Genomic DNA, 27,025 nt, shown 5'->3' on the forward strand with positions numbered 1-27,025 from the left:
GATCTTTTAATGGAAGATGCCAGGACTTGCACCCAATACCTTCTCTGTGGAAAGCAATGGGCTTTCTGCCTGTGAGCTGCACTCAGACCCTGGTAGTTGTGGGAGGAAGAACCGGGAGTTGATTCATGGCCATGAATGTAGCGCACAGGGTGGATTAAGTTCAGCCAAAAGTCAGCTGTCCTGCGTGGCGGTCGGTCTGTTCGGAAACCTGGCGGAAGCGCATTTTTAAAAATGCTTTTCTGGGTTTTGCGTGTCAAAAATTTTGTGTTGACGCTTCTTGCGTGTGCACGCCGAGGCCGAACACTGCTCTTTGCAGCATGTGTTAAAAACAGGAAACAGGAAAGAAGTTCCTTGGCAACTTCTGTTTGGAGTAGCCAAAGTGGTGACTCCCCTTCTGTCTCCCAAAGAGGGTGTTCCCCGAATCCAATGGTTGGTGGTGGTGCTGGCCCCTGCTGTTCAGTTGGAGGTGTGGGTCTAGGGTGTGGAAGGGCTCCCGCTCACTTGGTGTCCGTGCCCCCTCCTGCAGAACAAGAAAGCGTCCCTCTCTCACGACCAACACGAACTTGGAGCCATAACTCACTGCGATGCTGGAGCACACCAGGCAGGCCAGGCACTCCATCCAGAGCAGGCAAAGATAGGTCTACCCAGCAGGGGGATTCGGGGCTGGGGGGTCTCAGTTTTCGCCAGGCCTTGAGGGGCAAGGTGGCAGCATCGGCCAATGTGGTCTAACATTTTAAAATTCGAGGTGGGGGGGGAGATGCTGAGTCTGCTGTGCCCATTTTGCAAGTCATGGCCTGCACGCAGCTACGAGTAGACTGTGGGCACGGGACGATTTGCACGCCATTGGCCGCTTGTTTCCTCTCGTGGCTTTTGTGAGATGCGGTCCCCTCCTCTTCGCAGCAGGGAGAGGGAGGGCTGGGCTTTGTCCATTTCCCAGTTGAGCCCAGTTCTGTAGCTGCTTCAGCTGATTGCTGACATACAACTTGGAGGCCTGACATACAACTTGGTAAAAATTGGTCCGGAAACTGAGGCTGCTGGGCTGGACCTGCAAGTGTTTGGATGCTAACTTTCTGCTTCCTGATGGGTCAGTTTTCTGTTTGTGGGGAGCTCTGCAATGTTGGGGAGCCCTTATTCAGGCTGCCCTTCCTGCCTGCAAAACAAAGCAGAACGAAGGGTCAGATCCGTTTCACTTTGCCCCTTCCCGCCTCAGGGGTAAGGCTGCTAATCAGTATTCCCTCTAATCTTTCCCCACCGCTGCGCAGAACGTCTCAGCCACCGAGCGGAACTGAGCCGCCTGGGAGCGCTCCCCCTGCTGGGCAGCCCCTCACACCCGCCTGAGATCGGCTGCGTAATGAGCAGCGACGTTTTTATCTGCACAGCACCAATACGGCGACTGCGTGGCTTACAGGGAACTTTGCAACACCATTTCTGGCACGTCTGCAGGATCCCCCTCCCAGATGTTTTGCCACTGGGGAGGCCAGAGCTCCAGGGCTGGCTGGTCATGGAGCAGTTCAAATGAGACCAGATAAATAAATTAGAGTCAGGTTCAGTAACACCTTAGAAACCACTGAGATGTTCAGGGGATGAGCTTTCCCTCTGTGAGAAAATCTCGTTGAGCTCTGAGGTGCTACTGACTCGAATTTAGTTCTTCTACTTGAAGAAAAAGAAGAGTTTGGATTTATATCCCCCCTTTCTCTCATGTAAGGAGACTCAAAGGACAATCTCCTTTCCCTTCCCCCCCCCCTCACAACAAACACCCTGTGAGGTAGTTGGGGCTGAGAGAGCTCCGAAGAACTGTGACTAGCCCAAGGTCACCCAGCTGGGGTGCACACGCTAATCTGGTTCACCAGATAAGCTTCTACAGCTCAAGTGGCAAAGCAGGGGATCAAACCTGGTTCTCCAGATTAGAGTGCACCTGCTCTTAACCACTACACCATGCAGGCTGCCCTCTGAAACCGACTTCCTAAAGGCACACATGTTCTTTTCATTTTACCCATATGCTTTATGGGAAACCTCAGCCTCTTGACCCATCCGGTTCAGTGTGGCCTGGGTCTTTCCAACTCCTTGACCTGGAGATGCCAGAGGCTGACGCTGGGCCTCCTGCCAGCTAAGCAGGCCCTCTGCCCCCGAGCAGCAGCCCTCTGTCTTCTCTTTAGTTCCCTGTTTCCACTTCTCTCCGAAGCCCACGTGGCTGGGGCTACACCACAGATCAAAACCAATTTAATAGGAAACATCAAGATCAGCAGTGTCAGCAGTCTCGCCCTGCCACGTTTCTCATGGTTTTTCAAGGGGAAAGGCTGGAGGTTTCAAACCATCCCAAAACTGAGATGTGTTTGTGAGTTAAATGTGCCCTCTTTCTCTGACCCAGCAGTCAGGTGCCTGTGCAGTCACGGGCAACCCCCCCCCCCGCCCCAATTTCCCGAAGAACGGAGATACAACTAGGAGTTCTCAGAGCACCATGGCAGACTGAATGCGTTAAAGTGGTCAATTGCAGGCTGTTGTGCTAGTTGGTGTTGGGGCCAGCCCGTGTGCCCGTTCTTTCTCGTCTTGTTCATTAATTAGTGGCTACTAGCCGTGCCTAGCTCATTTATCGATAGCTGCTAGCCGTGGCGAGTGAATGGAACCTCCACATCCAGAGATGCACAATGCCTGTGAAAAACAATCCCAGGAGGCAGCGTTAGGGGGTGGCTTTGACTCTGTGCCCTGTCGTGGCCCACTGGGTGAGACTGCTCACCTTTGGACTAATAAGACCCTGCAGGGCGTTTATTTTTCTCCTGGCTTGCATCCCACACCCTGAATTTGGAGCAACAGCCTTCTTGAACTCCAGGTGAGAGGGCCAATCTAGATGGAAATGGGTCTCCCTTTCTAGTTTCCCCCTCAAGCCCAGGCCTCCTTCCCCCCCCAGCCCTGCCTACGAGCGAACGCCCATGGGTCTCTGCTGCACAGACGCAACTCTCGCTCGTTCTCCCAGAGCTCCTCGGAAGAAGGACGACAGACGGAAATACAAATCTTTCTCCCAGAGGTTCCCTGCACACAGCATTTTGCATGCAATCAAGGCTAGACGATAACATTTCTCCCTTGCATACAAGTGGTGTAAGTGTGGGGAATACTGAGGAGTGTTCTTTCAGGGGCCGACCCCTGCCTGCAGTGGAAAAGCTCCAGGTGGAGAGTATTACTGATAACTAAGCTGAGGTTAGCCCTGAAGGAGAACCTCTTGCGTATCTCTGCCCCCCACCCCGTATATACTCAAGGAGTTCTCAGATTGTGCTCCAACCCCTTGTTGCCTTTTGCTGGGGCGTGACCAAGGAGGAGCAGCCCTGTGACCTGCCATTCCTCATCCATCACACACACGCGTCCACACACGCATTCCCCCGTTTTCTTTTTGTCTGCCACTGTGACTGTCAGGGTCTTTCATGGCCATCCCTTCACCTCCCCTCCATTGACATCCATTCCTGCCCTGCGTTATGGTTGTGCCTGCCCCCATATACACATATACCTGGCTGTATATTGTATATTTGCTTCCCTTTCCCCACCCAAGGATTTGAACCTGTGGCTGTATCCGTGGCAAAGGGTTCCAGGGATGGGTGTTTTAAGAAAGGAAGCTGCATTTCTCCTTTCTCGATGAAGAGAAAGCATGCCCAAGGGATTAAAGCTTGCGGAATAAAGATAAATACCCGTCAAATAATCATCTTGTATCGGGGCTCATTAAGATGATAATCTTTTTTTTACGGGCAGCTCGTGAGTTATCCAGGGCAGGAGGCAGCTACGTTTTGGCAGCTCCGGTCTGGCCTCTGCTGCCAGTCCTTATATTGGAAGGAGGATGTGAAGGAAAGTAATTTCCTGTAGTTTACATGCCGGCGCACAACACCCTCTTTCTTCCGAAAGGCCTGGGTGCCCGTGCGAGAGAGAGCAGGTAAACTACAGCAAATTGCTAGATAATGAGAAGTGGACCGTGGGAAATGTGTATAGCAGGGAGGGCTGATTGTATTAGAGCGGCTAGAGTAGAGTCCGGCAGCACCTTAGAGACCGAAAAGATTTTTGGGTGATAGACTTTTGAGAGCCAAAGTGCCCGTCAGCAGATAGGGTTAGTTTCAGATCAGCAACTTATAGCTCGATTAGCCCGAAGGTTCGCCACAGCGAAGGGCTTTATCTGCTGCCAGGAAAGGTGCTTCAGGCAGGCTGCGTTTTGCAGCGTTGGCTACGCGGACCGATCGGCTCCCTTCACCTTGCACTCAGTCAGGGCGATGTGTCCCGCATCTCCTGAGCTAAGGGGTGGGGTAGTCAGGGGCAGCACCACGGAGCTTACGAGAGGTGGTCAGTGAGAATCAGAGTTGCAGCGTTTCTTGTCCTGCTCGTGGTCAAGGCTGCCTAGGGGGCATCATGTGTTAGGGGAGTGACGGGGTCTCCGCTGTAGATGGGAGGGGATTGGTGCGGGGTTGGGGGGGGACGTGGGCACTGTTTGGGTCAGCTACGGATACAGCCAGCCGCCCCAGCCCTTCCTTCCCCCTCCCTTTAAACCTGTGCTTTTCCCCTGCTTGTTTTTTCCGCTCGTAGCCTAACCACTCCAGGCTCCAGGGCTTCCACCGCTTCAGCCTCTGCCGCCGTGAGCTCCGCCCGCCCGCGCCAGCACCAGAAATCCATGTCTGCCTCGGTGCACCCTTCCAAGCCCGTGCTGCCCCCTTCCGACAATAACTGTGAGGCGCAGCGACCCAGGCAAGTGGCCGGCTGTGCACACCTCCGTGCCTCTTCTCTTCCCCCTGCCCCTTTTGGGCTTTCTTGTCCTGCCCCGGGGCTGGAGCCAGAGCTTTTCCTCCCCCCCAACGGTGCACTCAGGGCCCAGAGGCGAGTGGCGTGGCAGGTGACAGCCAGAGGCCGAGATCTGAAGACGCCGACTGGGACACAGTGCGAATGCTCTTTCAGGACACCCTGGAGACAGGATTGACACATGGGAGGGGCAGCAGAGATCTTCTCTGGGGTGTGGCCGCTGCACAGATGAGAGCCAGGTGTGGGCATTGATGGGGGAGAGAGGAAGCTAGAACAGGGGTCCATGGTGGCAGGGGGCTGATGGGAATTGTAGTCCAGGAACATCTGGAGAGCCGCAGGTTGCAGACCCCTGAGCTAGAAGCTCGGCCAATGCGAAGGGACTGGCCATCTGGCTTCTGGCACAACCCCTGAATCCAGGGCTCTCCGTCCGCGTCCCTCCTGCATGCAGCTGAGTGGGTTTCCCCACACACCTAAAATACGGACAGAGAGACATTTGACACATTATCTCTTCAAGGTCAACAGAAAGGATCAAGACTGTATTTGGGCTTCTCCCTTTTCTGCACCTTTAGTAAAAAAAAAAAAACCTTTGGCCTGTACCTCAGGGTGATTCCGCACACCAGTAAAATAGGTTCGACCCAGTTCCCTGAGAAGGATACTAACCTAGGTCGAAGCCATTGTTGTTGCCCACTGCAACCAGCTTGATCCCAGCTCGGAGGGCGGAATCATCCTGTGCCTCTTCGCCGCTCCGTTCCGATTGGCTACTGTTCTACGGCCATGTTCTGTCTTTCCCCACACACGTTATAAAAAAAACTGCCACAGGAGTGGAGGGACGAAGGTGGCGTTTTTTGATTGGCCAGCTGTATGCATGCCCGAAACATTCAGCTGTAATTGGCTGAATGGGGGACTCCTGACACCAGAGATTCCGCACTTTACTGGAATCGAGCTGAGTTCTAGCATGGTTCCCTGAAAAAGTAGTAGTTCCCAACTGGAGTCAGAAATTTGACCATTACACGGGGCGAAGCTGGTACAAAACCACGTCGATCCCAGTGGTTGTTCGGAGCACTTGGGTCGAACGCAGCTCGAACTTAGGTCGATAACGCAAGTGCGGAATCGACCTCAGTTTTGTGCATTGAAGTGAAGTACTGGAAGGGTGGGGGTGCCAAGACAAGGGTCTCTCTAAAACCTCTGTCTCCAAGTGCACTGGGTGGGAATGAGCCCTTTGCTCCTCCCCCCCCCCTCTCTCTCTCTCAGCCAATACCAGCTGACTTGGTCAAACCCTGCAGCCGTAAACCAAGCCCGGTGATACCAGTTTAAAACTGTCTGCTGAGCAGGGGTCTGAGGAGAGGAGGCTGCGCATGTGTGCTGGTTCCTCCTTCCCCTCCGGCGACAAGTTTCACTTCCAGCCGTGTGCTTTATAGGAAGTTGTGCTCCTTACCATTTGAGCTGTAGCCACCCTATGGGGATAACCGTGTTGCACGACAGGTCGGCGGGTCTTCCTCTCAAGAGAGCCCGGAGGTTTGCCTCTTTGAGAAGGTGCACAAAATTCCACGCAGTCACCGTGCTTCAGTCCCTCACAGAACTAAAGTCGTCTGAGATAAAGTCATGGAGACAATAAAACAGGACGTCGGCAGCCCGAGCCCAGTCAGAGAGCTGCCGTTCAGCCCGAGCCCGGCAGGCCACTGGTTCCCGGCTCGGTCTGCTCTTTGGGCAGCAGTGATTCCTCCTGACCACGCTTCTCTCTGCTCCTTTCCCGCCCTGCAGCACTGCACCTCAGAGGGTCCCTGGCGCCTCCCCCTCCGCCCACAACATCAGCAGCGCCCTCCCTGAGCGCACCAACTTCCCCCGGGGAGTCTCCAGCCGCAGCACCTTCCACGCAGGGCAGCTCCGGCAGGTCCGGGACCAGCAGAACCTCCCCTACGGCCTGACCCCCGCCTCGCCCTCCGGGAACAGCCAAGGCAGGAGGGGCGCCTCGGGAAGCCTCTTTAGCAAGTTCACTTCAAAGTTCGTACGCAGGTGAGGCGGGATGTGGGGAGGGTGGGGCTACCATGAGGGGGGGGGGTTGTCCTGCCTGCTGCTCCAAGCCCTGTTCACGTGGACAACCGGTTCTTGCTTGTTGAGTGTATATATTTCATAAAGTGTTTCTCGTGGAGTAGTGGGGGAGGGGGTCCAAGCTTCTTTGTCCTGGCGGGATGGCCAGCGTGCATGCGCTCCCGTGCATATTTGTGTGGAATTGCTCCCCGTTCAATGCCCTAATCTATCCTTTCCCCTCCCCCCATTATAACCACAGTTCAGTGTCTTGCGCGTCCTTTTTTGTCTTCCCCACCCGTCTGCATGTCTTAGGCTGAGAGCAGGAGGGTAAGCCATTGGGAGAGGGGTGGGGGGGAATCCTTTCCTAACCACACCCAGCAAGGTCCAGGAGGACGAGCCTCTTGAGTTGGCTGAGAAGAAGAGTTTGGATTTATACCTCCCGTGTTATCTCCTGTGAGGAGACTCAAGATGGCCTACAAACTCCTTGCTCTTCTTCTCACAACAGACATCTTATGAGGCAGGTGGGGCTGAGAGAATTCTGAGAGAACCGTGACTGGCCCAAGGTCACCCAGCAGGCTTCTTGTGGGGGAGCAGGGAAACAAACCCAGTTCTCCAGATTAGAGTCTGCCGCTCATGTGGAGGAGCTGGGAACCAAACCCAGTTCTCCAGATTAGAGTCCACCTGCTCTTAACCACTACACCGCACTGGCTCTTAGCTGGTATTCTTGCAGCAGTAGCCAAAGGTGGGGAGAAAGAAAGAAAGAAAACGTCCTTGCTCTTCCTAACAGTGATGGATGCAGTTCTTTGTGGAGGAGGCCCTGACCGGGATAGCCCAGGTCTTGGAAGCTAAACTGGGCCAACCCTGATCAGTATTTGGATGGGAGACCACCAGGGAATCTCAGGGGAGGCAGGCAATGGCAAACCCCCTCTGAAGTGAAAAATCCCTGGGGGTCGCCATAAGTCAGCTGGGACTTGACAGCCAATAAAAAGAAGGGAGGCGCAGAAGGAACATGCAGCCAGGAAGGGACGCCACTGGCAGTAGGTTCCAGCGGGAGATCTGGAATCGGGAGTGCTGGTAGCCAGGACTGGCCAGGCAGGGATAGCTGGGAGGGACAGGCGTTCTGCGAACTCCCAAGAATCATCCCTTCCCCGGAGTCTCTCTAAGCACAAAGCCCCCCTGCAGGAGTTGAATCGTTCCTCTGCCCTTCCCATGAGCCTCCTGGGTCTCGGAAGCCAAGTGTCTATTTGCAGGGCACAGAGGGCTTCGGAGCAGCCTTAATTAAATTGTGGAGCAAAGCAAGGGCCGCCGGGCTGCTGCAGGCCCTCGTCCCCAGGCAGCAAGGAGAGTCCAGCCGCCTGGTTTCCTGCCCGCGTGTCGTCATCCCCTGTGCAGATGCAGAGTCCGGAGTTTCAGGGGGGCGGGGTGGGGAATACGGGTTGGCCGCTGCCACTGAGCCCCAGGAGCTGGGGTGGGGGGAGAAGAGGGATGGGGCGGGGGGGGGCATAAAGGGAATCTACATCCAGTTGAGCGGGGACTGATTACCAGGTTAGAAAAGAGATTTGGGAGTGGGCAGGCTACGGCGGTTCGTTGACACACACCCCCCCAAAAGAGCAGGCGAACTCTGTCCTCCAGTCCAGCGGCGCGTTGAAAAGGGAGGGGGGGATACACACCAAACTACCTGACCTGTTTTCTGGCTCTAGCGGAGGGGGCTGAATGCGGAGGGACATCGGGGATGTGGGGGGGGGGGGAGCTTCCCCGAAGACTTCTTGTCTTTCATCAAGGGGGTGGTGTGCAGTCGGGGCGGAGACGTCCGGCACCTCCTGCCCCACCCCCTTCTCTCTTGGCTCTCAATGTTTCCCCTCCCTCCCCACATTCTCCTCTGTGCCCCCAGCCCCGTTTCTGTCCTCCGCTCTGTCAGGAGAGTCCAGACTTCAGCGGGATTCGGGGCCAGAGTTTCCCAGGCCTGATTCTGGCCTTTCCCAAAGGCAAAGAGAGGCTGGAGGATCCTCCCCCTCCCCCTCCCCAGTCCCCCAGTCTGTTTGTCTCCGTCTGGGGCAAAGGAGAGTGCTGGGGAGGGGGGGGGAGTGGGGTTCATGGGTCAAGGGAGCCAGCAGTTAAGCAGATTTTCATGTGACCCCTGAAATTTGGGAAGGCGGGGGAGGGCTGCTTGTTCACTTCCACATTCCCATGCTTTCTGCCCCACCCACCCACTGGTTTCCCCCTCCCCTTTTTTTTTCTTTTAGAAATCTGTCTTTCAGGTTTGCCAGAAGGTAGGCATTCTCATCACTCTGGTTTTGTTCCGTCCTCCTCCTGTCGGATACTAAACCTTCCCGCTGGCTTCCTCCTCCTCCTCTTCCTCCTGTACCTCTTGGCTGCTAGTGGTGTCTGTGTGTGACCTCCCCCCACCCCAAAGAGCACTCTTAAAGGCACAGTGGTGACCTTGGGAGCTCCCTGCCTGGGTGGGTTGAGGGTGGGGAGTGGCTAGCACTGACTCTGTCCATTCTCTGGGGCGGGAGGGCAGGGCTGGGGAGGGCTGCCTGCAGACCCTGACCCCGAGGGCCTCCTCAACAGGAAACACTGTGCCTCCAGAGGTGCTCTCCCTCTTCCTCGGTTTCCCCAGGTTGGGCCTCCGCTCTTCCACTAGAGCCCTTCCTCCTCCTCCTTCCCCCCCCCCCACCCGCTCCACTAATCTCCTTTCTCTCCCTGCATGGGGGCTGCCAGGAGGAGCCAGGCTGTTCGCTTGCTCTGTTGCTTGCAGCTGCCTCGAGGGCTCAGGGTGGGCAGGGGGTGGGAGGGGGTGGCAGCTGAGGGGTTGCATGGCCCCCAGTGGTGGCACGGAGGTCCTCCTTGGGGCGGGGGAGAGGGTGTTTGGGGCACCGTCTGGGAGACTGATCTTCACTTCATCAAGTTGGTGAATCTACCCCCCACACACACACACACACATACACACACTGGGTTGCCAGCCTCCAGGCAAGGCCTGGAAATCTGGAATTACAGCTAATCTCCTGAGGACAGATCAGTTTCCCTGGAGAAAACGGCTGCTTTGGAGAGCAGCCTGGATAGCATCGCATCTCTGCTGAATGCCTGCCCCACCCACCCGAATCTCCTGACTGGGAATTGGCAACCCTGTGTGATGACACACACCCTCACTTTTTAAGGGGCTGGTCCTCATGGTTGCAGAAACAAACCTACAAATGTGTCTGTGCAGCTATTTCGATGAATCTTCCTGTGCCTGGGTGGGAACGACATTTCAAGAATCTCTCTCTTTTGTAGCTGCTGATATCTATTTTTTAAAAATCACATTTGGGGTCTTACGATTTATGCCCCCCACCCCCACCCCGGCCAGATTGGCTAGAAGTCCTAGGGTGGAGGCAGAGCATTTGCCCCTAGTGAATTCCTTACTTTGACTCTGTTATCTGTGGAGCAGTGAGCTTTGAGGAGCACCATAGAGCTATTTGCTGTGAGATAGATTTATTGGGGGAGGGGGGCATTGTGTGAGAGCAGATTTCCGCTGCTCCACAAGAGGTGGCTGCTTGGGATTGGAGGTGGGGGGGGGGCAGTCTTCAATTGTTCCTCCGTTAAGCCTTCCTCCTGCTTCTGGGGGATTGTGTCAAGAAAGGTCTGTACTCCCCCCCACCCCCCACACACACAGAAGCAGGAGTGCACAGCATTTTGAGTGATGGCTGAGAGGACGTGAATCATAATAAAAATATGTGAATCGAGCCAATGCTAAATGCTGGGCTTGTCCGTGAATAGCAGTAACCCAACAGTTTTAGTGTGGGGTTTGTTTATGGATATTCTTGAAAACCGCCAGCACCGATTCAGAACCAGGTTGCCGTTAACCTTTTCCAAGGAGCGAAATCCCCCTGTGATGGCAGTTGTTCATACACGGCTCCAAGCATTCCAGCTACAAAACAGAAACAGTAGAAACCCCGGCCAGGCGGCTGCCGAGCTGACTGTTGAAGATTGTCTCAGGGAAGGGACTCCCTGGCTTCAGCACCTGGCTCTCTACCCACCATTTTGCATTGCAAATGCCCTTTGGAACATGAGGGTCCGAGACTTCGGGGGCGGGCGGTCCAGGGGCGGGGTCAGGGCGCAGAGGTTGCAGCGGCATATTTAGGGATGGGGAGGAGGGCAGGGATGACGGAGAACTGTGCACAGAGGCTGGGTTTTAGGTCACATGTTCAAAAAGCTTCTTGTGCATTACCTGGGTAATCATTTCAGCGCTCGCGAAGGGTTATGGGTCCAAGAAGAGAATAGCCAGCTTAAGGGCAGCTAGCAAGCTGGGGCTGAGAACCGGAGGTTTCTTGGTTCGCAGCTCAGCATCTGAACTGATAGGCTAGCTCTTTCCCTCCCCCGCCCCCTCGCTTTTATGCAGCTTCTGTGGGGCAGGGTGGGGGACCTCGTCCAGGGCCAAATGCCAGCCGTCTCTCCCTTTCCCCTGCTGCTGTGTCCACCATTGCATCCACTGGCCTGTTCTCGGACGCTTCAGCCCTGAGAGACGCACAGCAAAATCCCACCCACCCCCCTTTCCGGAGGACAGGAGCTCAGCTGTAGGAGCTGGTAACTTGAGGGTACCTGACATCTTGTCTCCCACTCTGTTTTTTGAGGAACCTGCATGAGCCCGAAAGCAAAGACCGTGTGGAGACGCTCAGGTGAGACGCAGCCAAGACTCTGCTCCACTCTGTCTGTCTCTCCGGCAGGGCCAGGCTGCTCCTCAGCCTTTGTTCTCCGTCTGGTCCATACGCCTGCCTGTGTGTGTCTCTCTCCCGGCCCTCTCTAACTTTCCCCCTCCCTCTCTCTCCTTCTAGCTCTCTGTTGCCCGTTGGGCTGGGCAGGGCACGGGTGCCAAGTGGAGGGGGGGTGCCCTTCTCTCCCCCCCTCACAGTCCCGTCTCTTCCTCCACCTCAGGCCCCACATGGTAGGCGGCAGCGGGGACAAAGAGCGGGACGAGAACCGGGAGGCCAAGCCGCGCTCGCTGCGGTTCACCTGGAGCATGAAGACGACAAGCTCCATGGAGCCCAACGAGATGATGAAGGAGATCCGGAAAGTGCTGGACGCTAACAACTGCCAGTGTGAGCTGCAGGAGAAGTACATGCTCCTGTGCATGCACGGAGCGCCGGGCCACGAGGCCTTTGTGCAGTGGGAGATGGAGGTGTGCAAGCTCCCGCGCCTCTCGCTCAACGGCGTCCGCTTCAAGCGGATATCCGGCACCTCCATGGCCTTCAAGAACATTGCCTCCAAAATCGCCAACGAACTGAAGCTTTAACAAGCCCCCAGGAGGGGCCCGGCCTGCACGCGCATGGGGTGGGGTTTAGGAGTAAAGCTGCAATTTTAACTCTGGAAGGGTTTATTTTTTGATACCCTAGTGCAGGACGGGGCAGGGGGGAAGGAGAATGGCGGGGTGGCGGCACTGGTGTTTGGGGACTTCCCCTCTCCCCCCCGCTCCCCCCCCCCGCTGCTGAATCTCCATGGAGACAGAGTGCGTGGGGTGGTGGTTGGCAGCCACCAGGCCAGTCTCCGTGGCAACAGTAGTGGGAGTGTACCAAGGGCTGTTGGTCTCTATAGCGACGGTGTTGGGGGGCATCCCTTTTGGTCTCCGTGGTGACCATGGTACTTTTCTTTGGGGGGGGGTTGCACATTAGGCAGGGTTTAAAATTATCAAACACAGCAAAAAAAGATAATAAATGAACTCCTCCCCACCCCCAGCTTATAATCTCCCTTTCCCTTCTGGGATCTGTGTTCTGGTGATGGTTTTGGTTCCTAGGCTGCCCGTGCAGGGTGGGGAAAGACACGGATGCATGAGGTTTCCTATGGGCATTACTGTAGAGATGCTTCCCCCCCTGGGGTTTCCCACATCAGGCCAGCGAAGGTGGGTGTTGGGTGTTGGGGGGCAGACTTGGGAGCTTTGTTGGAGCCAGAGGGGGAGGGGGAAAGTCCACCCACCAGCTCTTCTCCCCACTTCTACCACCAGGGCATCCCCCACCCGCCCAAGAAACCACTTCAAACGGGAGATTGCTAGCCATGCCCGTGTACCTTCACATTTGGGGGGAAACAAGAGTGTGTTGGGGTGGGGTGAGAGGTTAAATCCACACTGGAGCCCATTTCTTCCTCCGTGTCCCCAGTCTCACACAAGTTGAGAGAGCTGCACAAGGTTGGACACCTTTAAAACAGCAAGGGCTTCTGGGAGTTCAGAATGTCCCTGTTTACAGGGCTAGTTCTGTTTTCTAGGTTGGCGGGCTTGACTGCTCCCCTCAGTGCCCTGGGCTGTGCAGCGGGTTCCTTCAGCTGCATGGTGCCTAGTTATCTTGTTCCTGTCCCAAAGGCACCCTCACTCCGTCTGTACTGGTTGTGGGTAACTTCCAGCATGTGACCTGCAGTCTCAGATGCTGTAGAATGTGCAGGGGCCTCTTTTTCCAAAGCGCCCCCCCCCCCCCCCGTAGCTTTAGATGCTGCAAATGAGCACTCTGAAGGTGGCAGAGAGTGCTTTAGGGCTGTCGCTGGGTGGGTGGTTTTTGCCCCTAGTTTTGCCTTGCTCAAGAATGCACAGGAGCCATTGGAACGGGTGGGGTGAGGCAAAAGAGTTCTGTGGTAGGGATGTATGTGTGGGGGCTGGTCTGGTTTCTCCGTGACCAGGTACAGTGCTTGCAGCTTTCTGCCACTGCTTACCACAGAAGATGTGGGGAAGCTCTCATGACATCCTCTCCTGTGGGAGAGCACAGCCTTTCCCCATCCTCTCCCCTCCCCAAACAAAAGGCCAGCACCCTCCCCCCCCCCCCCCCCCCTTCCAAAGCACAAGAGAAAAACGGGACCTCTCCTGCCCTGCCCTCCCTTTCCCCTTGAGCTGGGTTTCTTCCATTGTCACATCTCCACTCGAGAATGTATTTTCAACCCCTCTTGGGGGTGATTGGGGTTCTCCCCTTTCGCCCGCTGAGCAAACCCCTCCCCATCTCTTATGTACGTACACACAGACACACCCCTGGTTTGTATATAACTGTACTGATACCTCGGTTTTGTGAGTGGTTATTTTTTTTTGTTTAATTCTGATCACAAAATGCCTTTTTTAAAGAGAAATCATGTCCCCTTCCCCTTTTTTGTTGGTTTCCACCCCCCTCCCTCCGGGGATGCTGCCGTTTGATGTAGTTTTACAGGTTCTAGATTAAACTTTCCAGAAAGCATTCTTTGCCTGGCTTGGCTTCCGCTGGTTTTGTTTCTAGCCCACCCCCACCCCTGGTTCTGCTCCCTATAAGTACAGGGGCATGGAGCCTAATGAGGACCAAGGAGTACTTTCAGTGACCCCCCCCCAAGGGAGGGGGGAGCCTGATTCCAGTGATGGTACTGGTGCCCAGTAAGGCAAGGCCTAAAGGCGGTGGTTAAAAAAGGGCCCCTGACCAGCTGTGTTGGTTCCCTGCCCGTTTTGCCTGGCTCTTTGGAGCTCTGAGCCTCGGCAGCTTTGCTGTGGGCCATTGGTGAGGGTTGAGGCCGGAAAGCAGGTGAAGACCCACCCAGGGAGTCACAGGGTCCCATCAGAGACCGCCACTCTCCTTGAGCCTGGAGGCTTCTGCGGTGGGGCTGCTGCCGCCAGACGTGGCAGAAACATTGTGTGTGTCTGTTCCCAGTTGCTAGGGTATGTGTGAGACACCACCGCCCAGTGTTAGGATAGTTTTCTAGAGGGGGTGAAGGGAGGCCTTCACCTGCCAGCCTGATTTCCCACTCCCACCTCTGCCAAAGAAGTAAAATCCATGACCCTTCAAACTGGTTTTCCAAAAATGGACCAGTTTTTCAAACTGGTTTTCCAAAAATGGACAAGGAAGTCTTTTCCTTGAAGTGTGCCTTGACAAGCTCCCAGCTGATCACCCTCCTTCATGCCACACAGTCCCTACCACCTCCCAGTCTGTTCCCAGAGCAGATGCAGGGTGAGAAGACCAGCCACTTATAGCAAAATACCTTTATTGAAACTGCTCCGCGGACAGAAAACGCGTCTGCCCTGTCTGACGGGAGGGCAGGAGGGAGGGAGTCGCACACGCGCAACGGCTGCCCCAACTTTTCCTTTGGGTGGCCTGGCTGCCACTGCCTGGTGCCAAGCCTGTTGTCCACGTGTGCACGGGGAGGCCGGTGAGCACCGAGCGAGGCACCGCTCCCCCTCCTTCCTGAGCCAGCATGTGGCACATGCCAGATGCTTCCCTGCCTGCAGAAGAGGAGGAATTGCCGCTGTGCACGGAGCACTCGGATCTCTCTGCCGCTCAGCTAGACGTGCCTTCCCTGTAGCTGTTATCTCCTCTCTCTCTCTTCCCTATACTTTTACCTGTAGCCCACTTTTACCTGACCACACCCCTCTTCCCCCCCCCATCCACACAGGCACTGATGCAAACCAATCCTGCAAAGTGTAAACATAATCCACCCCCCACCCCAAGCTACAATTCCTCTATCTGTCCACTTCTCTCCCCACCCCTTCCCCCCAAAAGAAGCCCCCCTCATCCCAATTCATCTGGGGATGAGGCTTCCATGCCAGCTTTCTAGACGCTACCTGAGCTGGACCAGATGACAGCTGGGACCCTGCGGCCCCTTCTCTCTGCCCACTTTCCTGTCGCCACCACAGCAGTGCCACACATTTCTGTACAGGGGGTGAAAGACCAATCCTTGTCGTACCAATCCCAGTGGTAACTGCTGTGGCGTGAGGCTCGCGGATTGCCAAGTAGGAGGCAGAAACCTCTCCTCAGAGGGAGGCGGAGGAGGGTGGAGGCGGCTCTCCTGCCCCCCCGCCAAGAAGCGAGGGGGGGTGCTGGCCTCCCCGGACGGCCTGTCGCGATGTTGCTGGCCGGATGAGTGGCGGCGGTGGTTGATTGAGCGAGAGTCTGGGCTGCAGGAAGCGGCCTTGCTGCAGGGGTGGTGGCTGGCGGTGCAGCGTGGGCGCCGTTGGGAGCGTGGGCCTCAGCAAAGGGGGTGGCTGGGAGAGGGCCGCTGGTGGCGGTCGAGGGGAAGCCGGGAGAGGGGGCGGCGGAGGGGGGGGCGGAGGTTGCTGCTGCTGCTGCTGCGCCGAGGAGGTGGTAGAGGAGGAGGAGGAGCGGGAGACGGCAGTGATCTGAACCTACAAGAGGAAAAGGGCGATCAGTGCGGGAGGCCTGGAGCTCGGTTGCGTGGCAGGCTTTTGGCAGCATGCCCCCTCACCTCATCCTCTTCCTCACTGCTTGCTACTGAAGCACTGGAGCTCTTGGGGTCCTGGGCAGGGGAGCTGCCCTGGGGGGCTGTGGGACCCCCTCCCTCCTGCTCTGCTTCCCATTCCTGCAGCACCTCCTCCAGGTTGAACCGACGCCGGTAGCTGACGAAGAAAGTCTTCACCTGAGCTACAGTCTTGTTACCGATCACCTCTGCGATAGCCTGGAAATCCTTCCCGTACTTTCGGATGGCTGAGTAGGAGAGAAGAGGCGCCTTTCAGTATTGCGAGGCCAGGCAGGGGGCCTCTGGGCGGAAGGGACCAGGCCTGCTTGGCCCTGCTCAGAACAAGGCAGGGGCAGCGGGAGCGCCAGTGCTGGAGAGCCAGGTGTGGTACGAAAGCCCTGCTGCCAGCTTTGCTGTGGTAAGCCCCCACCCCACCCCCACCGCCTAGCATACTGAGCGTGGAGGCCGTTGTGTCTCCGGCAGCCTGCACTGCGGAGGGATCACCCCAGGGCTGCGATTCCCAGTGACATCTGCGCTGCCATCATCATTCCAAACAAATGGCTTTTCCCCAGTGAGGAAAACAGCCCATTAATCAGGTGTACAAAGTGAAATGCAGAAGAGGTGGCACAGCCTGCCGTGGCCGCCTCCCCAGGCAGATCCCCGTCTGCTTCCACTCTCCTGTGGCTGGGATCCCAGCAGGCCGCCGGATGCTCACCCTGCACGGCCAGCAGCTGCTCGTCTGTCGTCCAGCGTGAATTGAACTTTACGTTTGCCTGGAAGAGAGAAAGAGCGTCCTCTTATCTTCGTTTGCACCCCTCTTAAAATACATACTCTGTTCCGAGGGCAGTCAGAACAGGGGGAGCCCTCGGGAAGAACGTGTTTTCTCTGCCTGGCCCATCATTCACCTCAGGCGGCCGCAGCTTGTCGATCCCTCCTTCCAAGACCTGCTTCATGCTGCTGTTGATCTGTTTGATGCTCTGTACCTGAAACAGACAAGTTCAGATGCCCCACTGCCCACCTGCCCGGGGTTGGGAGGCAGAGCCATGCAGACCCCCCAGGGAAGAAAAAGGCCCCTCCACGGACTGTTCCGTCCACCCCCTCTCCCTGGAGGTGGAGAGGGCAGCACAGCTTGGGGGGGGGGGGATGTTCTACTACCTGCCGTTTGAGGGACACCAGCTGGGAGTCCAAGTGGCGCAGTGTGAGGGAAGCCATGTCGGGGCTGGTGGACAGGCCGGTGATGTCCTCCTGGCTCAGGTACATGCCCTTGGGGGGTCGCCGGCGGGCGCGCAACGGGTGGTGGCGATACTGCGACAGTTGGACCTCCTTTTTCACAGGCCCCGGCTTACTGTTCAGCGGCTTCTGATAACTGGGCTGGGGGAGGGGTGAGAAAGCTGAGCAGAAGCCCACGTGAGGAACCTTCTCATCCCTTGCTAGGGTCCTCCTGGCCACAACTTATTACTTGTACAGTACTATTAAGTGCGCCTCCCAGACCACTTTCCTCAACAGCCCTGATTGGAAGCATCTTCCAGTTGTAGGAACTCCTGATTTCTGAGGCCTCTTCCATGCAGACACACACAAGCCCTTTGCAGGCTTTATGATTTTGGTGCTCCTGCCTCCTGCATTGTCAGAACACTGTCTGCATAAATCCTCTCAATACACACAGTTGTCATGTTGTCCAAATGGTCAACATGCAGATTTTCTTGCAGTGGTATATAGGAAACTCTGATTGGAGGAGGGGGATAGAAATGTATGTGACATTGGGAAATATGCATATTGTTCTATTCATATAAAATCGTAACCTCCCATAGCAAAAAGGTAAGGCTTCCGTAGGAGTCTCAACAGGTGTAATAACTGAACAGGGCTACTGTGCCATTCTGCAATTACAGCTATTTTCGTTACCATATTTGCTCAGATGCAAGACAAATGTTTCCCCCCAATGTATGCCATCCAAAGGGAGGGGATTGTCTAACATTTGCAAGCAAGTTAGTTCTGTTCAATAACAATCTTTTTGTGTTGATGTATAATGTTTTTGGAGGAGTGTCACATTCACAGTTGTCTTCCTTTTGAATAAATGCAGTATATCATTTCCAAGTAAAGTTCCCCCGCCTTGCCCCCCCCCCCCCCCCGCACCTTTTAAATACCAAGCTTTGTTCTACATCCATAAAGGACAGAAATCTCATCAGGACCACGGCTTTTAGTGATTTGAACTGGAGGTTAAGCCCAGCTGTGTTTATTCCAAGTCTGTCAATTACGGCACTAGAGGAACTCTGCTGGTCTCGCCTTATTTGTCATCACTTTAGTTAGGCTTGGCAGTGCATTATTTCCCATACCTCCTTCTTGGGATCCACGGCATCAAATTCACCCTCGCTGGCGTGTCGTCCTTCCTCCAGCTCATCATTACTGTAGGGGAAACCCACCAACAATTCTAAGTCATTCGGCTGCAGGGCCCGTACCTCTCTCCCCACTTTAGCAATTCCAATTAGGTATTTTTGCATACTTCCCCTCCAAAACGGTGGGTACACAATGCTGGTGTTAGTAATGGGGTCTTTATGTGTTTGGGATTTCTTTAACAACATCTTGGAATGCTAATTCCAGATGAGTAGCCATGTTAGTCAGCAGCAGCAGCATAAAATGGGAGCCCAGTAGCACCTTGGAGACTAACAAAATTTATTCGACTATAAGCATTCATGAGTCTCAAAAGCTTAAGCGGGAATAAATTTTTAGTCTCCACAATGCCCCTGGACTCTTGTTTCATCTTGGGAGGTTGTTGCTGGTTTCTGAATGTGGGCTGAGATGCACCAGTTTGCAGAATCTCGTTAAGAAAATGCAGTCTTTCGGCTGCCTCCATTTGTGCCACCCCTTCTGTCCCAGGGGAACACATGGCGATCACGTGACGTCCTTGTGAAAAAGCACACCGTTTGCCAAGGATAGCTGGTGAAGCAGCAGACAGCACCAGTGTCGGAAGAAGCTGCGGAGTGTCGAAAGCGAAGCTATGCTTGCCAAGTTATTACACCCTCCGCGTGCGGAGATGGCTTCCACTCTGCCAAAGGTTGCTGGGTTTGTTTGGGGGTCTTTTTGCTGTCAAGTCACAGCTGACTTCTGGCGACTCCACAGGGTTTTCAAGGTAAGAGACTTTAGAGGTGGTTTGCCATTGCCTGCCTCTGCCTCTCGCCCCTGGTATTCCTTGGGAAGTCTCCTATCCAAGTACTAGGCAGGGTCAAGGCTGAGGGTGTGCGACTGGCTGAAGGCCACCCAGCAAGTTCCCCTGGCAGAGTGGAAATTCGAACCTGGGTTTCCCAAACCCTAGTCCGGCACCTTAACCACTACACCACGGTGGCTTTCCATGCTTGCCTGAGCATATACCCATGGCGCTTAAACTAACTTTCTAGGCAGACATAGGGAAGGCAGCCAGGGATTAATTTAAGTAACTGGGTCTCTCTACTGCAGTTGCATTGGACGAAAGACAAAGATCCTGGTTTCTCAATGTAAGCTTGTCCTTCGCACTGCATGGCCACTTCTGCTGCCAGTGGGCTCCTTATGCCTGAACTCAGCCTCCAGCCAGCTCCCACCCATCTGGGCTTGTTCCCTTCTTCCTTCTGACCTGTCATCCTTCTCCTTCTTGCCAAGCAGCTTGCGGGCCTGCCGGTCCATCACGCTGGTCCTGCTCCGGGTTTTCTTCCAGGAGTAGTAGTACTTCACCAGGCTGGGAATCAACTTGTCCGGGAGCTAAATAGGCAACAGAGGAGGAAGAGTGTGGTGAGTGGAGAAGGACAGAAAAAGAAGGTCCATGCCAAATCTCCAAGTAGAGTGAGGGATGAAACTGGGCAAAAAGGAGGGGTGATGCTGAGATGTGTCATTCAGGGCCCTGGTGCTCAATTTTGTCTACGCTTGGCATCTGGGTCCAGGCACCACAAAGTGCCGGAATGTCAGGAAGTACAGTGGAAGTGTTTTTCAACTCTCTGCCCACTGGCTGACATCCTATCTTTCCCATCCTATGCCTGCCCCCCCACGCCCCGAGCATAGGAGGAAAGGAGTATTATTATTTTCAGGAAAATAGAATGACAGGATAGTCAGTTTAAAACACTACACAGGGGCAGATCTGCCCATCTGGGCCTACTTAGGGTTGATGTTCCTTAAGGTGTGATCTGCCTTGGACCATATGAGTAAAGCACCCATTCTCCACTGTACCCCACCCCATCTCAGAGGGCAGGGGCCACCTACCATCTGCTGAATGCGAGCGAAGCTTTTGCCGTGGAAGCTGAAGGCTTGTTCAAATAGGACTTTGTCCTCCACCGTCCACTCATCGGGGAAAGGTGTGAAATTAGCCAGGTCAGCCAGGGACTTCTCCACATCGTGTTTGTGCCACAACAGCATCCCCAGAGCCTTTGGGCAAGACCAACAAAAACGACTACTCCAATGACACAAAAGTGGCCACAAAAGGGCGGGGGGAGACACACATTGGCTCCTCAAAAGTCTTAAGTCCATTTCTTTCAAAATAACTTTCTCGCTTTCGTTGCTTTGAAGATAAACTTTAAAGAGTGAAGGAGATGATGGTTCGCAAATCAGAGCAGGGACATCCAGGAAGGCATCATTGAAAAGGAAAAGGACATTCTTCAGCTCCCTGGCTTGAGAACCACCATTAGGTTTATCTGCCAGTCTTTCTAGAGCATTCTTGTCATCACACAGTTTTGCTGAGAGAGGACCCAATGTAAAGTGGGTAATACCTTTCTCCAGTAAGCTCTTAACTGCTCCAGTTGATGCTAAATGCTTTTCTTTCTAATAAATCAAATTTTGGTTAATTAAATCAAATGGTGTTACATCATTTGTTCTGTTTGTGCAGAACTTGTTCAATTTCAGTTATCTGTTAACAATTCTGGGGCAGACCAAGAAACCAGGAGTTGTCTGGGTTTTTTTTACCTGCTCAATGTTGTATCCATGCTTCTCCTTGGCCATGGCAATGTATTTGTCCACTAGAGGGAGAAAGAGACAAACATCAGGTGCTGGTGGGGGGCAGGGGAGGAGAGAAGGCAGATGCTGCCTCTGGCACATCTTCCCTTAGTGGGTGGGTGGCCAGCTCTGGAGGAGAGTGACCTCTTTCTCCCGTGTGACACCCTCAAATGTGGCGAGGCTCCTGGTGGCAGAGCTGCTGCGAACGGGGAGAGAATCCAGGCTCTGTGCAGATGACATATATCCAAGGAAGCTCTGGAGCATCCGTGGGTTGGGCTCAAAGGACAGCGTTTGAAGATACTTGCGGACAGGGCCTGTGTAGGCCCAGATTTAGAAAGATAAAGGAGAGGGGGTTCTGATACACTGCGTGTGAGAGAGCGATGCTAAACAATATTGCCCCCTCACTGACAAGAGGTGACAAACAGCTGCGCTCTTGTGCTGCAGGCGGGGGGGGGGGTCGTCCTGATGAGCAACAGTACTTGGAGGTGCTGAACCCTAATTTGGGGCCTCTCCCCATTTTAGCACAGCCAATGTTCCCACCCCCAAAAGCTGCCTGCACCCGCCAGATTAATAACCCAGGAGCTGGAGGCAGCTCACCAGCCACACGGTAATTGCTTCTAGGAGTCCTGGGAGGGGGGGAAGGGGGGAGCTGTCAATCAGAGGCTCTGTTACCAGCTGAAGATGGAATGTGTTTCCCCACCCCCACTCCTCCCGAGGCTGGTTCTTGGCTGCTTCTGGAACTGGTTCAGATTGGGGGTGGGAGCGGCTGGAGCACCCAAAGGCCAGCAGGAGCCAGAGGAACAGAGCTCCAAGCAGCCATTGATTTGACCTCTTCTCCCCGCCCCTCTTCTCCCACAAACAATGAGGGTGGAGCAACTCACATTTGGCATCCGATACACAGTGATTAGGAGACCAAACCAGCATCCCTTTCAGTTCCTTGTTGCTGTAGCGAGCCGGGCTCTCTGAATGACAAAAAAAACAAGGATGATCCACAGGGCCCACCTGGTGGCCTCTTCTGGATTCAAGATCCGGCGCCCCCCGAGCCAGTAGACAAAGTGCAGCAGTTTTAAAGCTGGGTCCTATTCTGCTCATCCTTCTGCCCTCACCTGAACACACAGGCATTAACTGGCCCTTCAATACAGAGCCCTTCCCACACTCTAGGCCAGGGGTAGGGAACCTGCGGCTCTCCAGGTGTTCAGGAACTACAATTCCCATCAGCCCCTACCAGCATGGTCAATTGGCCATGCTGATAGAGGCTGATGGGAATTGTAGTTCCTGAACATCTGGAGAGCCGCAGGTTCCCTACCCCTGCTCTAGGCCCATCATCACACAAGGGTTTGGTCCTCCCGCTCTGAGAATGAGACGTGAATGGAGCTTCCAAGCCTGGAAAGGAGCAGCTGTGTGATGCCTGGGTGGGAGCAGGAGGTGCTAACGGTTCAACACTGGGGAGGGAGCAACTGCACCCATTTGCTGCCAGGTGGGAGAGGGAGAGCATGGCAGAAGCCACCTGCTGGGAAGAGGACTGTTGAATGCATCATCCCTCCCTCTGTCTTGGGTCAGGAATGCAGGTCCCACTTGAGAAGAAGAGACTCATCCTGGAAATCATAGCCACCCTGTCCTGTTAAGTGAGTGTCTTCCTTGGAAAGAGCTAGGGGGTTGCTATTGCTTAACGCTTTCCAGCACACATGCATGCTTTACCTGGTTTGCACTCTGGGATTACAGCTTGATAATCTGCTCCCACACGGATCATGCTGTCTGCAAGGGAACAAGAAAGGCAAGCATGAAGGACCTGCTGCTACAATAGATGGGGCAGAGGGTTAGGGAGAGAAGAGCCACGGTGTTGTCCCAGTACCATAGGAAAGCATCACATCACTGGTGGGTGTGCCTTCTTGCCTGACTTGCCCACTCCCAGAGGGATGCTCGGAGGCAGGGAATCCAACAAGGCACTCTTTAGCTCCCAGCCAGTCATATGCCCATTGGCTCAGCACAGGGGGTGGGGGGCACATGTGTATATTTTGGGATAAGGGTCTCACTGGAGGAGCTCTGTCTTCCAGCTCCTAATTCTTTATGGTTTCCATTTTCCTGTCCAGATTTCGGTGTGGCTTCTTGGTGTTCACATTTGCTTGGTTACCATCTGCTTCAAGCCAAATGGTGACGTGTGGGGGAGCCCCAGGATAAATGTCTGTGCTTGACCTACTCTCAAATGCTGAGCCAAGAGCACTTGCAGCTGCACGGACCACCCGAGGAGCGGACACACCTTGGTCCTTGAGAAGCAAGGCCTCTTGGTAGCCCAGCAGAGCATCGATAACCGAGGAAGCGGCTTCCTGGGCTTCCTTTTTCATTGTGAGGTAGATGCCTCCCTATTCCCTTCCCCCGTCTCTAGCTCCTGTTCTTAAGCCAAAAAATAAGCCCAACCTATCGAACAGCTGCTGAGCAGCAGGCGAGATCTGGAAGTATTTAGCCAACATTGTGCCAAGGAGCTCCCGAGCGTTCGCTTTCTGGCACGAGGGCCAAGAAACACATGTCGGGCTGGGGACAAAGTATCCACTGAAAGGTTTCCATATCCAGTCTGGGATGCACCCTCCCACTGCCCTCTCAGGACACTTTTGTTGTGTGTGGCTGGAGATATAAACCTTGACCTAGGAACTGCTACACTGCTGTGTACAGGGCAGCATTTAGCACAAGCCCCCAGCTGCCTGTGTCTGACAGGCATAATCAGGGTGCTGTCAGGGGAAAATCTTCAAGCGGGTTGGTTGGATGTCACTTAGCAGAGACAGATGGCGCCATCAGCCGGACCGTGCACTCCCCCATCAAGCAAGCAGGATCCTGCGGAAGGAAGGAGGCTGTGTAGGGCCAGCCAGAGAACTCAGCAGGGCTTTCCAACAGCCCAGCAGGGTTGAGTGGAACTCCGCGATGGACTTGGCTACGAGGCTATCAAGAGCCCCCTGCCTCCCCCACAGATGCACTTCGGAAAGCAGATGGCACATGGAGGCATCTCCTTTGCTTGGGTGTGTGGTAGGGAGAAGATAGCTCTGACTGGAGTTAAATTGGACTGTGTGTTCCATGGCGAGTGGCTGGCGGGCAAAAGTCTCTCGCCAGCAAGTCAAAGGGCATGGCATTCCTCTCAGAACAGATGCCCAGCTGCCTCACTAGAAGTGCATCGTCTCCACCCCCAGGGCATCCCCACAAAGACAGAAGCTAACAAAGCCTGCACAGGAGGCCACAGCAGAGTTCCCAGGGTGGAGAAGTGACATGGGAGGGCTCTGAGGGACAAAACCAGTCTGAGTCCTGAGCCATCTCCTTTGTTAACCTGGCCAGATGATGGGGCTGGAGAGAAGGTAAAAGGGGGAAAAACAGCTGCCTCGTGCTTCTGGATCTGGCTACAGAGGCAAAACAGGTCAAGTCCTAGCTGCAAGGCGACATGGTGATCCCTAAAATGAGATGGAGTCAGGAAGGATTCAGTCACCAAAGGTCTTTCCTAGGCACAGTGCCCTGGAATCTCACTGCTTTATTCTGTGTTCTAGAGCAATGGAGCAAGTGTCTGGAGTGACAATTGGGAAATCCAGGCAGAGCCACGTTTAATTATCATTGTCCCATCGTTAGGAAAGCCTTTGGCATACCTCAGCCCTGGGTGTATGCCCCAGTTCCCCCAATTCATCCCATGAAGTATACAAGCATCATGGCACACCACCCAAGGAGGTCATCACATCCTCCTCACTTGCATCTCCCCAGTTTACTTACACACACACACAAACACACACCTCTCTCATTCCCACTCCCAGATCTCTGTTGCTTTAAAAACAGCTTCCCATCCCCGCTCCAGGAGGCACAGTACCCCTATGTGGCCATTCCGTGCATCCCCAAAGGGATGTGCATTTCCCATCACCTGGCAGCTGTGATGGAACACAATTGCCCTTTGCTGCCATCACCGCCCTGGGGAGGTTTCCCTAACCAGCTCCCGCTCAACCCACAGTCTGTGGCCGCCAGAGGGCAAAGTGAGCTGACGGAGGGCCCTTCCCCTCCAGTGGAGAAAGGCAAACTGGGGCCATTCATGCAGTGAGCCCAGTGGCCTCCAGTCCATCTCCCAGAGAGTCCCTGATGCCAAACTCTTTGTTCCACAACAACACCGCCTTGTGATGGTGAACTCCTGACTTTTCAGATTCTGGGGCAAGCCCAGACCTCCAGCCCATGCAGTCACAGATTCAAATCCCCCAGCCGCCTCTCAAGCACAATGAAGCCCGGAGAGGCAGGCACCTTTTAACAACTCCCCGTGTGCACGCAGCATAATAGCCCCGCTTGGCTTACCGTGGGAGTGTTCCTCTTCGCTGCTGTCATCCTCTGAGTTCTGATGGTTGCCGTTGGTGGCTGACTTGGACCGGCTTCTGGACAGGATCCCCGATTTTTCCATTACGGAAGGCATCTTCCCAGTGCCACCAGGTCGGGGGAAGAGAAGATCCTCCCCTCCTGGGTCTCTGCGCCTCTTTAAAGAAGTCAAAATGCTTGTATATTGTTTAAAAGAAGAAAACTGCAGCCATGCTAGCTGACCGCTCCCCCTCTTCCAACTTTAAAATGCCGAGCGGAAGAACCCAGGTGTCCCTCGGAAAAATCCAGAAGGGAGTCCCAAAGTTGGAATCGCGAGGGCAAAAGGTAAATTCCGTTCTAAGGGGCAGAAAAGAGAGTTCAGGGCTTCCTCTTTCCACTTTGGAAGGAGAAACAAAATTGCAAAGTTACTGTAAACTTCCTTGTAATGGGTATGAAGAACAGAGGAAAAACTCTTGGGGTTGAAGTTATGCAGGAGGCACACCAGGCCTGGGAGGGGGGGCTCTTAGCACCTGGAAGGGGGCTGGGGAAAGCACTAACCCACAACGATAACTTCTAAAATAAGCCTCTTCTCCAGGTAGGATCCCAGGTGCCTCCACTCTGAAAAAAAGGGAAAAAGGAAAATATACCTATAGCCACCTCCAAAATTCTAGGGAGACCTCGAAGGGAGGCGTGCCAGTTGGTCCCTGCAAGTCTGACTAAGATCCCAAGAAACACATCAGTCCTCCTCTCGCTTTCCCCCTCCGGAGATGTGGTAACTTATGCCAAAAAAAAGAGAGAGAGAAAAAGAGGAGATCGGCGCCAGGAGTCCCCGTTTTCACCCCACAGGAAAGGAGGAGGAGGGCTTCATTCGGTGCATGTGAGGCACTTAGAGGAAAAGTTGCGCGAGGAGGAACTGGGGGAGCTGCCGTCTCCTCATCCCGCCGCCACCATCTCTCTTTCCCTCCCTCTCACACAATGAGTCCGTGGCTGCTTTTGCTCTTGCTCCTGCTGCTACTGTGAGAAAGTAGTTCCAGTCCCCTGCCTTAGCACCTCCCCTCAAACCCTTCCGCCCGCTTGCACATCTGGCCAGAGGAGGCACACAGGGGCAAGAGGCATGCAGAAAGGGGAGGGTGGAGGGCCAGCTGTGCTAAGGGCAGAGGGAAAGGTGTATGTGTGTGTGGGGGGGAAGAGAAGTGGAGCATGTTGATCCTTCTCTGAAACTGCAAGTTGCTCCTGCTTTAAAATAAAAAATATTCCCTTTGCTTCAAGAGAGAAAAGGAGAGAAGGATGGAAGATATTCAATTCCCAGCAGGAGCCACGTGGGAAGTATCTCTCTCCTTCTCCGTTTGCTGTTGCTCTAATCTCGGTTCTCTCACTTTCTCCCCATCCAGGAGAAAGACACTGTTGGTAGCAGCATAGCAGTGACATCTTGATATTTTTGCAAACTGTAAAGTCAGCTACCCATTTCCCAGCTAGCGGCTGGCTGTCTTTTTATGCTTGCAGAAAACAGCTTTAATAGTTGATGGAAAGGCCGTTCCAAAGTGAGGGGAAAAGGAAATCCACACTGCGGATTGCAGTGATCTTTCCCTCCCCACAGCTAGCCCTGCCAAGCTTTTAAAACAGCTTCTAAATCTAAACTATTATGTTTGTTGACTTATTCATTTATACCCCACCTTTCTCCCCAGCGGGGGCTCGAGGCAACTTACATCATTCTCCACTCCAGCATTTTATCTTCACAACAATCTTGTGAGGTGGCTTAAGCCAAGAGAGTATGACTGCCCCACATTTACCCAGCAAGCTTCCATAGCATGAGTAGGGATTTGAA

General features: G+C 54.5%; 2 protein-coding genes across 3 annotated transcripts in view; one reads left to right on the plus strand and one right to left on the minus strand.

Moving 5' to 3' along the window:
* The window catches only part of MARK2 (microtubule affinity regulating kinase 2), a 154,692-nt gene extending 140,722 nt beyond the window's left edge, over nt 1-13,970 (plus strand). Inside the window, exons 9-14 of the mRNA XM_048504161.1 lie at nt 142-638; nt 4,555-4,713; nt 6,526-6,777; nt 9,036-9,062; nt 11,403-11,447; nt 11,704-13,970. Of these exons, the coding sequence (XP_048360118.1) occupies nt 142-638; nt 4,555-4,713; nt 6,526-6,777; nt 9,036-9,062; nt 11,403-11,447; nt 11,704-12,061 (1,338 nt within the window). The 3' untranslated portion in view covers nt 12,062-13,970. The remainder of the gene's footprint in view (nt 1-141; nt 639-4,554; nt 4,714-6,525; nt 6,778-9,035; nt 9,063-11,402; nt 11,448-11,703) is intronic.
* A 755-nt stretch (nt 13,971-14,725) lies between these two features.
* Nucleotides 14,726-26,200, minus strand: RCOR2 (REST corepressor 2). 2 transcript variants are annotated; one of them, XM_048511922.1, is made up of 13 exons: nt 25,848-26,199; nt 25,204-25,378; nt 22,597-22,653; nt 21,780-21,860; nt 20,869-20,921; nt 20,173-20,334; nt 19,553-19,677; nt 18,282-18,351; nt 17,107-17,322; nt 16,857-16,934; nt 16,667-16,724; nt 15,961-16,199; nt 14,726-15,880 (listed from the first exon to the last, which is right to left on the minus strand). In XM_048511922.1, the coding sequence occupies exons 2-13, from the start codon at nt 25,316-25,318 to the stop codon at nt 15,509-15,511; spliced, it is 1,626 nt and encodes a 541-aa protein (XP_048367879.1). In that variant the 5' UTR covers nt 25,319-25,378; nt 25,848-26,199; the 3' UTR covers nt 14,726-15,508. The 2 variants fall into 2 exon arrangements, with proteins under 2 accessions (XP_048367879.1, XP_048367888.1); XM_048511931.1 differs by having other exon boundaries at nt 16,132-16,199; nt 25,204-26,200.
* Between the last annotated feature and the right edge of the window lie 825 nt (nt 26,201-27,025).

This window comes from Sphaerodactylus townsendi, linkage group LG01, assembly GCF_021028975.2.
Source record: "Sphaerodactylus townsendi isolate TG3544 linkage group LG01, MPM_Stown_v2.3, whole genome shotgun sequence".
In the NCBI taxonomy this organism is placed as follows: Eukaryota; Metazoa; Chordata; class Lepidosauria; order Squamata; family Sphaerodactylidae; genus Sphaerodactylus; species Sphaerodactylus townsendi.

What these genes read in the sequence shown, in the direction of transcription:
- RCOR2 (XM_048511922.1), bottom strand. Translation starts at nt 25,318, where the DNA reads ATGCCTTCCGTAATGGAAAAATCGGGGATCCTGTCCAGAAGCCGGTCC. An exon ending in CTGTGTATCGGATGCCAAAT is followed by an intron (nt 20,922 to 21,779) that starts GTGAGTTGCTCC and finishes TTCTCCCTCTAG; the next exon opens with TGGACAAATACATTGCCATG. An exon ending in TCGCTCGCATTCAGCAGATG is followed by an intron (nt 19,678 to 20,172) that starts GTAGGTGGCCCC and finishes TTGCCTATTTAG; the next exon opens with CTCCCGGACAAGTTGATTCC.